General features: G+C 37.8%; 1 protein-coding gene and 1 long non-coding RNA gene across 5 annotated transcripts in view; both read left to right on the forward strand.

Moving 5' to 3' along the window:
- The first annotated feature begins 887 nt into the window (after positions 1–887).
- LOC147761269 (uncharacterized) lies at positions 888–3,471 on the forward strand. Its single transcript, XR_015335301.1, has 2 exons — positions 888–1,882; positions 2,054–3,471. It is a non-coding gene; the product is annotated as an uncharacterized LOC147761269 (long non-coding RNA).
- Positions 3,472–8,266: 4,795 nt separating this feature from the next.
- Positions 8,267–14,647, forward strand: part of LOC106178004 (ultra-long-chain fatty acid omega-hydroxylase) — a 50,501-nt gene continuing 44,120 nt past the window's right edge. Inside the window, exon 1 of one of the 4 annotated variants that reach the window (XM_087014749.1) lies at positions 8,267–8,462. Coding sequence is in view for 1 of the 4 variants with exons in the window: in XM_087014745.1 (XP_086870871.1) it covers positions 14,364–14,510 (147 nt within the window). In the remaining 3 variants the exon portion in view is untranslated. Of the gene's footprint in view, positions 8,463–12,550; positions 12,714–14,348; positions 14,511–14,647 lie in introns of those variants that run through there. The other 3 variants (XM_087014746.1, XM_087014747.1, XM_087014745.1) reach the window with 3 other exon arrangements.

Below are 14,647 nucleotides of genomic sequence, written 5' to 3' on the forward strand. Positions count from 1 at the left end.
TTGCCCGTGCTTTCGTAATTAGAAGACTCAGATCTCTCAGTCAAAGAAATAAATTTGGAGAACAGTCAGTCAGTAGTTGAACTCAGGACACGCAATATAGCCGTTGCATATGTGTGTGTGTGTGTGTGTGTGTGTGTGTGTGTGTGTCCGTTTTCATCCAGGTAATGTACACTCAAGAATCAAAAGTCAAAGGATTATATTGGCATTTTCAAGCTAGTCTTTAGCTCTTTCGTCTAACGACTCAAGTGAGTCCAACCCTGGGCACTGATGCAGCTGACTAGTCTCTACAACAATGTAGTTAACTGTTTGTCGGGGGGCACCACACTTGCATGCTGGAAATTGACAGAGCCCCCTTTCAAACATGTTAGCACGGAAACGGCCACGACCTGCTCTGGTGCGGTTCAGTCGAGTCCATGATGGGCGACCCAGATCATGGCCAGTTGGTCGAGTGCTCACTTCAGGAATGAAGTCACACAGTCTGCCAATTTAAAGAACATCCCATTCCTCCTGATATTTCACCATTCCCCATGTCTCTGTTGACATTTCATTTTTGTTCTCCTCTAACTTTCGCAAGTATGGAATCATCGGAGCCCTTGAGGAAAGCCTGGTATATTCCTCATCTTGCCGGAGTCACTGGAACAATAGATGTCCTGGCTCATGTACTCTGTTGGCCAGTTGGAAACAGCGTTGATCCCGTCTGATATCTGGGGAAAATATGCCGCTTACAGGGCCGTAGCCTGAGCAAAATGCCAGGGGGGGCAGTAAGCGGACACGAGGGGGCGAAGCCCCCGAGGGGGGAGGGGGTGTCCCCCTACCAGTGTGGAAACTTCTAAATCCCAGGGGGGGCAGCTGCCCCCCCTGCCCCCCCGGAGGCTACGGCCCTGGCTTAGTACCGGGAGATAGAGTTTTGGGTGTTGATCTCAGACATCCTGTGAAAAGCCTCATGCTGTTGTTTAGGGCTGTATCAATTGTCTTTGTATGGCTACTCCTGCACCACACAGGGGCGCAACAGTGAAGTATGCCAGGGCAAGGGAGGTAGTTCTCAGGGTGGGAAAGTTTGCCCACCAGGTAGTTCCTGCCAGCCTCTTCAAGAGGATGTTTCTCGCTCAGCCGTTGTATAACATAGTGTTACAAGCCTGGGGGAGACGTGAGTTATACAGTGACGGCTGTATTTTTTGCTGTCTTCAGGTAAAAATTCTGTAGCGTATTTTGAGTAAAACTAGGTGGTTAGCATCACAGAGATTGAGCGGTAGTTTTATTTCATACCCCAGTACCAATACTACATATTTTCACTGCTATAGTGTGACTTTACGAATCGATTACCTTCCGCAAAACAAGCAACTTATGCCAGAATCATGAACCATCACTCTGAATCACGGAGAATCATGTTGATTCAAACGACCAAACTGAACAAGCTACGAAGGCTGTGAATGCTATATTGAGATGCCAATAGTATTTGGATACTTCCACCACAACGAAGCTTTTAAACTGTTCGACTCAGCAGTAGAACCCATTCTTATGTATGTCGCTTAGATATGGGGTTACTCATGTCCTGTTCGGCAAACGAGTATGGTCTAGCGTGTTTGAACCAAAACGTTACAAGCTTGATGGCGCCAAGTGAATTTGGAAGAATACGGTTATGTGTAACTTATATGTCTAGGTGTATCAAGTATTGGACACGATTGCCCACGGGGAGATACCCAAGGTATACCTATGATTTGTTGCTTCAGCTGACAGGATGGACAACGTGGACCACCTAAGCTCGCCTTCACTACGGCGGGACATATACTAAGTAAAACGCCTCCTTTTCCAGTATGGCTTCGGTTATGCCTGGGTTGTGGGCAAGTTAGGAGATGCTACCGTATTTATGGACCAATTCACGGTAAGAGTGACAGACTGTGCATTACGAAACATGTTTTGCTAACATAAAGTCATCGCCAAAGGGTTAATCATACAAACTGTACAAAACTGTTTTTAATCTAGAAAGATATTTGTCATTACCATATTGACTTAAATGCAGAAACGCACTATATCAAATTTCTGTTGTTCAAAGAGGATCTACAAGAGCATGTGCACAGACAGACTAAACAGGAAGTTTGAAGCACGGGGCATGAAAATGAGTATCAATATAAGACTGGAGTAATGAAGGTCAGCAGAGTACCAGACAAATTAAACATCAAAATCAATGATAACCATTTGAAACAAGTGAAAGAGTTCAAATACCTAGGGAGTGTCTTCACGTAGGATGGACGAATGAACCGAGAGATCGAAAGCAGAATCCAGAAGGCGAACAACATCAGTTACCAGCTCTCCCCTCCCCTCAGACATCAAAATATTCCCATGGAAACCAAGGTTAAACTAATACAATCGATATTGATACCTACCCTCACCTATCAGTGCCAAACATGGACTCTGGCAAAAAGCCTAGAACGGAAGATAGCCGCCTGCGAAATGAGACACCTAAGAAAAGCGATGAACATCACGAGAAGGGATAAAATCAGGAACAGTGTGGTACGGGAAACAGTCGGTCAACACCTGTCCATCAGCTTATTCAAAAAACAGACTATCAAATGGTTCGGTCACCTCGCACGCATGCCCAAACATCTACCGGGGAGCAAAGCGTACATTAAGAAACACTCCGGATTCAAGGCAAGAGGAAGGCCGAAAAAGAAGTGGGTAGATGGAGTACGAGAGACCTTGCAATCGAACAACATCCCACTCAACCAAGCATTCCAGCTCGCCAGAGATAGAAAACTCAAACTCTTTCTCACTCGACACCCTAACGGGTAGGCCTATAAGAAGGATGACAAAAGAAAAGAAGGAAGGAAGAAACAACAGTTTCACGATAGATAGGCGTCACATTAACATAGACAAAGACTATAGATTTTGCCCATATTGTGTGACTCAGAACGTTCATAATATAAAAATGAGCTACGTTTCCTACTACTGTGTCCGTTGTTCAGTGATTTGAGGGAGAGGTACTTTCTTTATTGGATGGACAAAGCGGAGTAAAAATGGGTTATTATTTGCTTTATGTCCGACATTGGGACGGGTAGCATATTCTCATTGTCAAGATTTTTAACCAGTAGGCCTACATTTGCATTTTTAGAAAAGATTTGTTGAAAATGAATTGAGATTTATTTCACAGTGTTGTCTTAGCAAATAACTATTAAAAGTGTGACTAATAATTTATAATCAGTGATAAGAGAACTAGCTGTTATGAAAATGTAAATATTTTTGATATAATGAATGCAACGTTCTTGCTTTTTTCTGTGCACATATATGCATTTAGTTCATTAATTACTACTAGTGTTGAAGTTGTATTTTGTGTTGAAGGCTTGGATTACAGAAACATCTTTGCAATCGCGTTTTCCCATGTTTTATATAAATAATATAGGATGTTACCCGTCCCACAGAGACATGTTTTATTGAAAAATAAAGTTCTATGTAACTTCCACTAATGCCCTACAATGATAGAATGGTGTAGGCTTATACATATAGAATAAGATCCCTGTAAAGCAAGGGGTCATGTCGATACTCCCCGGCACTAATAATCCCCCTTAGTAAATTTTTGTGTATTATGCGCATCGATACGACCCCACACAGATAGGTCCCCGCATTGATACATCCCAGTAAAACTGCCGATGTAGGCGCACCGTTACTCCCCCACATCATTGCATCCCCGCATCAATACTGCGGGGGAGCAGGCCTAGGTACGACCTGCCAGCTACGTGTAGCTATAAAAGAGATTCCAGATCTCTCAGCCAGAGAAATAAACGTAGAGATCATGCAGTCAGTTTGAAGTTGATCTCTGGAAAACATATCACCAACGGATGTCAGGGGCGGATCCAGGATTACTTGAAGGGGGCGGGTGGGAGGGGCGCAAATGCGAAGCCGACCCTCCCCCCTCCCTTAATTGGCGTGGGGTTCTGGGCCCGCTGAAGGGCCCGACTTTTTTTTTTTTTTTGGTATTTTAGAGGGCGAACGGTGCCATTTGGCACGGTTTAGAACTATGATTCAGCCAGTCAAAATTCTTATTATAGGCCTACAAGAGCCTAGGGGATCGACCAGAAATCGAAGGGGGAGGGGGTCAGGACCCCCTGACCCCTACACCCCTCTAAATCCGCCACTGAGAGTTATACGTACATGGGATCTAAGCCCCAGTATGGTACCTTGAGTCTCTACCAGAGCCGTTCCAAATGTTACAAGTTGCGTTAAAACTACAAACTTCATAAGCTTTCTAACATGATTTTTATTATATTGTAATTTGTAAATCTGCACCGGTGTGACAGGAATGGTAGTCCGCTAGGAACCGCCCGTTTCTCATTACTTCATACAGGCGATATTTGTCCCCCTTTACTCCGAGCTATCACGTCTAACCCTAACATGAACTATTCGTATTAGTCCGGTGGCTTAAGGAAAAAATCGTGACACGGCGGATAAAAGCACTAAAATTTGCATGTGGGTACCTTTTGACATACTTAATCAAATTAGAGCCGTAGCACACGGTAAAAAATTACCGTTTGGCCAAAAAATCCAAAATGGCCGCCAATTTATGGAATTCTATAGAAATGTGTACGTATCTATGTTGATTTTTATCAAATAAATTATTTACTCAGAGTTTTCCACACCCTTATAACCCATTTTATTCATATATGTCAGATAGCAAACAAGTTCCCTTGGACTTATGAAAAAATCCAAGATGGCTGTCATATGCCATAGAAACAGCCATAGGAATACTAGTGCACAACTAATACCAGCTAGACAGATACGTTGTCCGCTATCAAATTAAGTTTGTTTCTCAGATTTTTGTTACCCACATAATATGTTTGTGGTGAGTAACTACGAAGTGTTCTTGGGCATTTCGGAAAATCCAAGATGGCTGCCATGTGCCACAGGAATTCTAGTATACGGGGGATTCAACTAATGGCAACTGGAAAGATTAATTTTCCACTATCAAATTAAGTTTGTTTCTGGATGTTTTCCACATCCTTTCCACCCACACAATATGTATGTGGTGAGTAACTAACATGTATTCCTGGGCATTTTGAGAAAATCCAAGATGGCCGCCATATGTCATAGGAATACTAGTACTTCTAGTGTTACAAAGGGTTGGAACTAATGCCAGCTAATTCACTATCAAATTCAGTTTATTTATTTTTAGTGTTTTACAGATAATTATTACATTGTGATACATATCTAGCAGGTAATAAATGTGCATATTTGATCATTTTGAGAAAATCCAAGATGGACGTCATTGGCCATAGGAATACTACTGGAATTACAACTGCACATCCATGGCTTTTCATCTACTACCAGGGTGAAATTGTGTTTGCTTATCATGTTTTGCCCATCTTTATTAGTCCTATGATATATATCTGGTGGGTAAATAGTGTACATCCTTGGATATTCTGAGAAAATCCAAGATAGCTACAATTTGACATAGGAATACAAATGGGCGGGTTTCAAATGGTGCTAGAGAGGCATATGGTTTATTATACAATTACATTACCATGGGTTTGTTTTAAAAATAATATATGTTTTTCATTCCATTTATTATTACTCCTATGATGTATACCTGGTCTGTAGCATGTGTGTATCTTTGGGTATTCTGGAAAAAATTCAAGATGTCTGCCTTTTATCATTAGAATATTCGAACACATAATCAAATAATGCCAGAGATACAATGAATACAATTTAAATGCAGTTAACTTTAGATCATTTTTAAATGTTTTTCATATCCTATTTATCCTTATGAAAGACTCCGTGTGTGTAGAAAGTGTATGTATCCTTGAGTATTATTCGGAGAAAACCCAAGATAGCTGCCAGTTGTTATAGGAATATATCATTCAAATGCAAATAGGTGTCAATTAATGGAACAGTTCAGGCATTGATTCCAACATGAAATAGTCGTTTGATGTTCAAACATGTTGACATCCTTATTAACCTTACTCTATATAAATCTGGTGTGTAGCAAGTGTGCATCTTGCGCATTTGAGAAAATTCAAGATTGCTGCAATTCACAATAGGAATAGTACATTCAACTACTGCCAGAGAGATATTGGGTTCAATGTAAAATTAATTTTGTTTCTTGGTATTTCCCACATTCTTTTTGGACTTTGAGATATCTATCTGGTGGGTAACATGTGTATACCCTTAAGTATTTTGACAAAATATCATGATTACCCTCATTTGCCTTAGAAGTGCCTATAAAATCTAATGCACCAGTTTTCCTATGGGGAAAAGAAGGCCATCTTGGATTTCCCCAAAATGATAAAATATGGACATTAATTACCTAACAGATATGTATCATGGGATAATAATACTAAAAAAAACAGAATAACAACTGAATTCAGCTTCATTTTATATGTAAGCCTATCTCCCACAGGTATTAACTGAACCCCACCTTCTATGGCTAATGGCAGCCATTTTGTTTTGTTTTCTTTTCAAAAAGGATACACATAACATTCTCATCATATATATATATTACGTGAATTAAAAAGATGTGGAAAATACTCAGAAACAAACCTAATTTATCAATTAATATTATATCTCCATGGCAGAAGAAGCCCTATGTGTATACTAGTATTCCTTTGATATGGCGGCCATCTTGGATTTTCCTCGAAATGCCTGAGAATAAAGGTTAATTACTCACCACAAATATATTATTTGTGTAATAAGAAACAATTAGATAGTGGGCAATGCATCTTCCTAGTTGGCATTAGTTAGTTGAAAACCTGTGTACATGATCTAGTATTCCTATGCCATATGGCGGCCATCTTGGATTTTTTGAAAAAGTCCAAGGACACTACTTTGTTACCTGACACATATGCATAATATGGGTAATAAGGATGTGGAAAACATTGAGAAAATACTTAATTTGATAAAAATCAACATAGGTATGTATGTATTTCTACAGAATTTCACAAATTGGCGGCCATTTTGGTTTTTTGGCCAAACGGTAAATTTTTTCCGTGGGCTACGGCTCTAATTTGATTTAGTATGTCAAAAGGTACCCACATGCAAAATTTGGTGCTTTTATCCGCCGTGTCACGATTTGGCCATTTTTTTGCCCTAAGCAACCGGACTATATGGGACCCGGTGTAACATGAAAATCTGACTCCCATGAAAATCTGACTCCCCCAGTCAGATTTTCATAATGAAAATCTGACTCCCCCCATGAAAATTTGACTCCCCCTCCACAAAACTTCATAAATCTTATTTTATTTGAGTATATGACTGTGATCTTGTAGTATGTAAAATGGAGGATACATTGGCACTTTTTTTTAGTTTGCAGGTGAAAATTTTCATGAAAAAATAAGAAAATTAAAAATGTGCACTTTACCACCCTTTGTCTCCCTTATGAAAAAGCTATTTATTTGATATTGGATAATCATTTCTACATCTTTCCTTTAAATTTACTTTATGAAGATTATATTGGAAATATTTGAAAGTTTGATGGTAAAATATTGGGTGAAAATACAAAAAAAAAAAAAATGAAAAAATAAGAAAATTAAAAATGTGCATTTTATCACCCAATAACTCCCCTATGAAAAAGCTATCTATTTAATATTTGATGATCATTTCAACGCCTTTCCTTAACTTTAACTTTATGAAGCTTATATTGGAAATATTTGAAAGACTAGGGGAGTCAAAATCCTACGGCAAATTTATTATCCATTAAAAATCATCAATCCCCATTTTTCATTCAGCTTTAGGAAAAATGGGAAAAACAACAGCAAATATAATGGGAGTCCATAGGAGTCCAAATCCCATGCATATGAAAATGAAGAATTTCATAAATTATTTTCATTTATTTTCACCCAATTTTTTACCATCAAACTTTCAAATAGGGCCTACTTTCAATATATTCTTCATAAAGTATCCTCAAAGAAAAGATGTCAGAATGATAATCAAATATCAAATAAATAGCTTTTTCATAGGGGAGTCCTTGGGTGGTAAAATACAAATCTTTAATTTTTTTATTTTTTCATGAAAATTTGCAACTAACAAAAAGGGCCAATGTGTCCTCCATTATGCATGCTACAAGATCATAGTCATTTACTCAAATTAAATGGATGTTTTTTTTTGGGGGGGGGGGAGTCAAAATTTCATAGGGGGAGTCTGATTTTCATGGTGAAAATCTGACTGGGGAGTCACATTTTCATAATGAAAATCTGACTGGGGAGTCACTTTTTAGGGGAGTCAGATTTTCATGGTACACCGGACGTCCATTCCTGTCACACGGCGCAAGAAGGATATTGAAAACGAGGCGCCCGATGTTGTTGGTCAGGGTCAGGGCCATTTGATAAATCTATCGCAGTAGAAGCATATAAGTGATCCAGCGGACGTGACTTCTCTCTTGTCTACTTATCACATTTGTGCCAGCAGGAACACTAACTCCTCAAGAACGTGGAACAGCGCGTTAAATTTATAATATATGCTTTGCACAGACGTCAATCGTAAGTGTATAGATCTTTATATACTATTTTTATGTTCTTTTATTGGCACTGCCTTCCAAGTTGAAGTCAGCGTTGTATTGTGCCGTACAGCTTTATCTGCTCTGTGCATTAGTACCGGTGTCACGTGAAGAAACCGTCGTCGTGAATAAACCGTTCTGACGGATTATTCACGCGGGGGTAGCAGTCCGTGAATAAACCGTCGTCGTGAATAAACCGTCGTGCCGCGCTGGTCATGCTGCTTACCTGGCCATTGTTCTCCGGTTTTATTACGCAATTTGGAGGCACTGTACAGTGCACATATATCCCCACATATATATATATATCACACCTTACCTGGTTATTGTTCTCAAGATACACCAATTAGGCCCTACTACAGCTGTTGTAAGAACCTAGATGAGATCGTTCAAATTTTGTCCTTTGTATTGTGGGTCAAGTTTATCTGTTAGTGTTAGGTATAAATAATTTTGTTTAGCTACTATTTATGCATTTTTTTTTTACTTTATGTTAATAATATTTTGGTCTGTCTTGCCGAAGTAGTTTATTGCGGTAACCGTAGACAGCAACCAGATCCTAAAACAATTAAGACGAGAGAACTTTTAACCAACATACCTGGGTAGCCTTGTGAGTACACAGATTGTTGATATTTAAGAAATCCCTTAAAGAATTTTCAGTTGACTTCCATGCCAACTTCAGGAATATATTTGAAAAATAGAGATTTAAAGTTAAGAAGTAGGCCCTATTTATTGATACAGACAAAAATCGCAATTAAATGTAATTTAATGTTTTTTCCATTCAATTCTAGTGCCAAATGAGACTTGGATGAATTTTTGAGATCATGTATGGTATATGTCCACCAATTAAAACTAGTCATTTCGTGTCCATTACTTGTCATGTGTTTTGTAATCATTGCAATATTAAATGAACTTCGTTGTCTTCATGTTTTACATATAAAGAACCAGTATTATCCTCAGCAAAAAAAAAAAAAAAAAAAAACTGTATAAAAATCAAACTCAATTTATTGTTATATTTCTCATTGCTTTATCACAACATGAATGATAAATGTTCACATATTTTCAAAAAAAAAAAAAAAAAACAATAATAATAATAATAATAATAATAACTTCTAAACAGATATCAAACATCTTTTTGACACATATTACAACATGACAAAATGTGGCCAAAATTTCTTTTCAGCCATCATTCAAATGTTTTCATAATTTTCTTAATTTTGCGCACAATTTTGTACAGTTTTCAACCTTTTTGAAACAATATGTTAAGGATAAATTTACATTTCAGAAAATGTTTTAGACTTTTGTTCCCACCAGACGTTGATAAAACATCCTTAAATGTAATTGTAATATTTCTTATTTTTTTTATATTTTTCCAAGTTTTTAATGGCGCTATTTCCATGTACCCTAGGTTCTAGATTTAGGTTTTGCCAAATCGATCTTGATTTCATATATAGCACACATCAGCGATACACCGTAAAGCTAACACATGAAAAGGTTTATTAAAAAAGCTAGCTTTATAGTGTCCTGACCCTCAGGGCATTCCTATGTGGTTTTCTAGAAATTTTAAAATGTGCTAATGTTTAAGATTAGCAAAATTAAAAAAGAACACAGTATATTATACAAAATACAAAATGTTTATTTGGTGATGTGAAAATATAAAACAATTACAACAAGTAATCATCACAATACACACAAACACACACTATAATTTTAAGCTATTTTCTTCTGCCAATCAATCTGAACAATGAAATAAAATAAATGTGTTAAAGCTTTATGATATAAAAAAACTGACTTGAAGGTGGACTGTTGGGAATGCATCGACCTTCTCACTTTGGACGTGTAACACACCTGTGAACATATCTAAAATTATATAATGGGCATTCATACGAGTCTTACGACGACTTTATGCAAACGCAGTCACATTCACGACACTGACAAAGTTGACTTACAGCACGTAGCTACATATGTATTTCCAACATTTCGCCGTAGAGGAAATTATATTATTGTCAAACACACACTTTCTCTCGACAACAATTACTGAACTCTAAACTGAAAGAACGTTGTAGTGTGAAAACATTTATACTACGAGTCTTACTACAACTTCATCACAGAACAAAACAGTTCAGTCACGATCACAATCTCAGTAATAAGGGCTGTGTCACACGCTTCCTTTGGTGTTTATATAAAACTTTTTCAACATTCCTCCGTGGAGTTTATTATAAGATTAACAAATACATACTCTCTCATGGCAAAAACCACTGAATTAGGAATTGAAAGGTCACTAGTTCCAAAAATACCTACGACGATATCGTCATACCGGCAGTCCGTTCTTTCAATCTACACTCAATGCGCATGTGCAGAACGGTTTCGTCACGGCACGGGTCTATCATGCCACACCGGTATATTGTTAACCAATGCAGGAAAATACACACAGAAAATGTCGAAAATCATTTTACTAGTGCCAAATTACTACATGTATCAGAAATCTACATGTATTTGTACCATTCTGGCATTGTGAAAGCTATGCGTGATTGCCATCTTCATTGGGCTTAATGCAAGGAAAGTCGGTCCATGTTTGGTCATATAGCACATATATGTGAGAGGAGGTGAAAGAGATGATTTGGTAATCACTTTATTGGAAGTTGGCCAAATAATAGTCTGAGCTCTTGCAGATCAATATTAATAATCTTTTAATCAATGTCAGTCCATGTTAAGACCATTTCCAATATGATTAATACCATGTAAGATTATTTGTGATCTGAGGTTGCAGAGTAAGACCATCTTGGGCACACTGGTGTAAATTGTGATATGGTGGAGAAAAAAGTGCAATGTTGCAATGCTCATGCAATAGTCAAAATTCAAATTTAAATGTGAAATATTGAATTAACTAGTAGAGATTCTTCCATAGTTACTAATGAACTTGAATAAGAAGGCACATACTATAAAATAAAATATGACCTAGCTTGAATGTTATCTTTGACTTAGTTATGTCTTCTCTTTATAAGTGTCTACATCACCAAGGCCCCCTATGACCAAGGCTTCCATTACGTTTACCCAATATTTATGATGGATATATTTATGTTTTTTTCTGTGTTGACTGACCACGATAATGAACCATACAATTAACATACAGTGGTTCTTCACATTGCAGTACCTTTGGACGTATATTAATTGTCATTCTTTTGCGAAGTTTTTGTTTTTCCAATTGATAGTTTAGAGAAGGTTTGTATTTCATTAACTTATTATTGAGTCTATACCTTGGTGTTTCCCATGTGCTGCCTGAGTTACTGGTCAATGGATGCATTTTCATGGGCGTAACAGCCATTACAATATAAAATATGGCAGAATTAACAACTCTTTATAGTTCTGAAATTATGGTTTATTTTTGTTTGTTATCATCCCTTCTCTGTTGATAATCCAGCTGGTGGTACATACGCAAGAGATGGTATTGTCTCTCAGATTCCTGTGTGTGTGTGTGTGTGGAGGGGGGGGGGGCTGGTTCAAGTTTCTTTGTCCCCCAAATTTCTAAACAAGGGGCCCACTATCCCCCAGTTTTCAAAATCCAGATGCAACCCTGGATCAACCTCAGTCTTGTAAAGGGGATGCATATAGACAAATGTACAGTGCATAACTGATCTGAAATAGATCTGAGCCAAAATCATGAAATATGCTGGAGTGTATATTTCTTTAATTTTAATTGGAAGTTGATTAGGATATTTTATGTTTTCCTGGCAGGGAGGGTGTGTGCTAACTGTTTCTTAATATCAAATTTTCTAATTCTTATACTAGATACATATTTTTCAACTGTATGAAATTATCATTTTGCATTTAAAATTGATCTGGTCTTTAACTGGCCAAATATTTCTGAAGTTTTTCCCTTGTACACAGATTGGCTATCAATTTGAAAGGCACACAAACAAATTAAATGGCAATTGAAGCAGTTGTAAGACAACACACACTTATAGATTACAATAATAACCTTAAAGCTGTGACAAAAAAAAGTAAAGAAAAGAAAAGATCAACAATGATTTAATTCATTTTTTTAAAATGAACTCCATGAAATCATTGTACACAGTTTGACTCATTCATGATGGATCCAAGTGTGCTGACATGTGTCCCACATATTGACCCGGACATGTGTCCCACATATTGACCCGGACATGTGTCCCACATATTGACCCAGCAGACTTTAGAATTAGGCAGATCTGTAGGTACCCTTGGAGTGGTTGGAGATAAGTGGGTCAGTATGTAATTATGATGTTTACATTGTGTCTAAAGAAGCTAACCCGTAGTGAAGTTTATATAAAAATGATCCATTTTGTGAAAAGCAGTAGATACACTCAATAACATTGAATATGATAACTAAGAGAGAAAAGTTTGCATTACCCTTGTCTGCAGCATTATCCTAGCTTGTTGATATGTCTGGGTCAGCACCATCAACAGAGAGTGAAACAAGCCTATATATTAACAGAAATGCCTACTTTTTTGTATCTATAAGGCTTCGTTCACATGCAATGTCTATTTTCTAAATTCTATTTTCTATTCGCGCTATCTTATGATCACGGTCTGTGCACTGAATATCCCGCCGCGTAATTACTGGCAGCGCGAGCCAGTTACTATAAGTTACTATAAGTAACTGGCTCGCGCTGCCAGTAATTACGCGGCGGGATATTCAGTGCACAGACCGTGATCATAAGACATGCCGCAAATAGAAAATAGAATTTAGAAAATAGACATTGCATGTGAACGAAGCCTAAGTGTTACTGTTGAGCAAAGATTTCCCCAGAGAGCCGTCCAGCCGTCATTTAGGAGGCCATTTGCTCCTCAAAAGACACCCCATATTTCCAAAGAGGGCTGGATGGCCACAAGTTTTAGGGTGCATTCCCATAGATTTTAGATCGCTCTATCCCCATGGGGGGTCTCACTGGATTACTGTCAGATAATCCGGCTTAAATGTCCGTCCCGCCTACTACAAGCTGTAAGGTGGTAATTAACTTTCGTGCCCGCTCGGCTGACAGCTATTTAGCGTGAACCCCCGGGGAGTTAGGACGATCTAGTTGGATCAATCTGATCTCTGGGAATGGGTTCTTAGAGCTAACATGGGTTGGACACCTTTTAAACTTCTTGTCGTCTACTGTATGCGACATACAAGAGTAAATTGTATTGTAGCAATGCAGCTAGGTATAATTATGCTGTTGTATATCACATATAGTTTAGGACTTGTGTTGTAACTTAAGTACTTATTGCTACTGTTTGTCAGCATGGATGAGCAACAGTGGTTGTATCCTAGTGTCATTAACACCATTATTGCAAATTATACAATATGCTTATTTAGGCACTGGCAGTAACCATGGTTTTAGTCCTCACCCATCTCCTCTGCTATATTTGCTGTGTCTACCAACAGCTTTTGCCATATAAACAGTCACTGATCAGTGAAAGTCAAAATAGGACCTTCAATCCTTCATATATATATATATATATATATATATATATATATATATATATATATATATATATATATATATATGGCACCTGACAGCGCCGATAGACAAGAAGGCAATTTTCATATCTTCAGAGGGAGATTGTTTTCGTGATCTGAGCAAGACAAGAAGGCAATTTTCATATTTGTTCAAGGGACTATGTTGGAGGTGGATCATAAACGGGAGATCTGAGCAAAATGGAGAAGGCAATTTTCATATCTTTATTGTCAGCAGAGTTGTTACCGATGATTTTAAACCCCCTCCCCCCTTTGAATTTTTAAAACATATTTTTCATTTTATTTTGTTTATAGCACTTGGCAAAGTTGAACTCCCTGTGAATATGTAGGAAGTTACAGATTATAATTTTGGACGGCGGCCGGCCTACCACCCAATCCTGGGATAAGCCCTGCATGCAACATACGTTGCTAATTAAGTGTGTACTAGTATATGCTGCGTCCAGTTTATCATGTAAAATTGCAATTAGGCTTATCTTGACCCCTCTCTTCTATCTGGAGGTATGTTTCTTTACCAGAAAACTATTCACAACTTACTTTGGGGTAAGTTGATATAACAAAACTGAGGTGCACTAATGAATATATTATTATTTGCTGCCAGAAAATGTCTTTGTGCCTAGGACATATTTTTGATGTGACCACATTTATCTCATCACATGAAAATGCCAAGTTGATTAGGA

This window comes from Lingula anatina, chromosome 6, assembly GCF_051362555.1.
Source record: "Lingula anatina isolate TDL-2025a chromosome 6, LinAna3.0, whole genome shotgun sequence".
In the NCBI taxonomy this organism is placed as follows: domain Eukaryota; kingdom Metazoa; phylum Brachiopoda; class Lingulata; order Lingulida; family Lingulidae; genus Lingula; species Lingula anatina.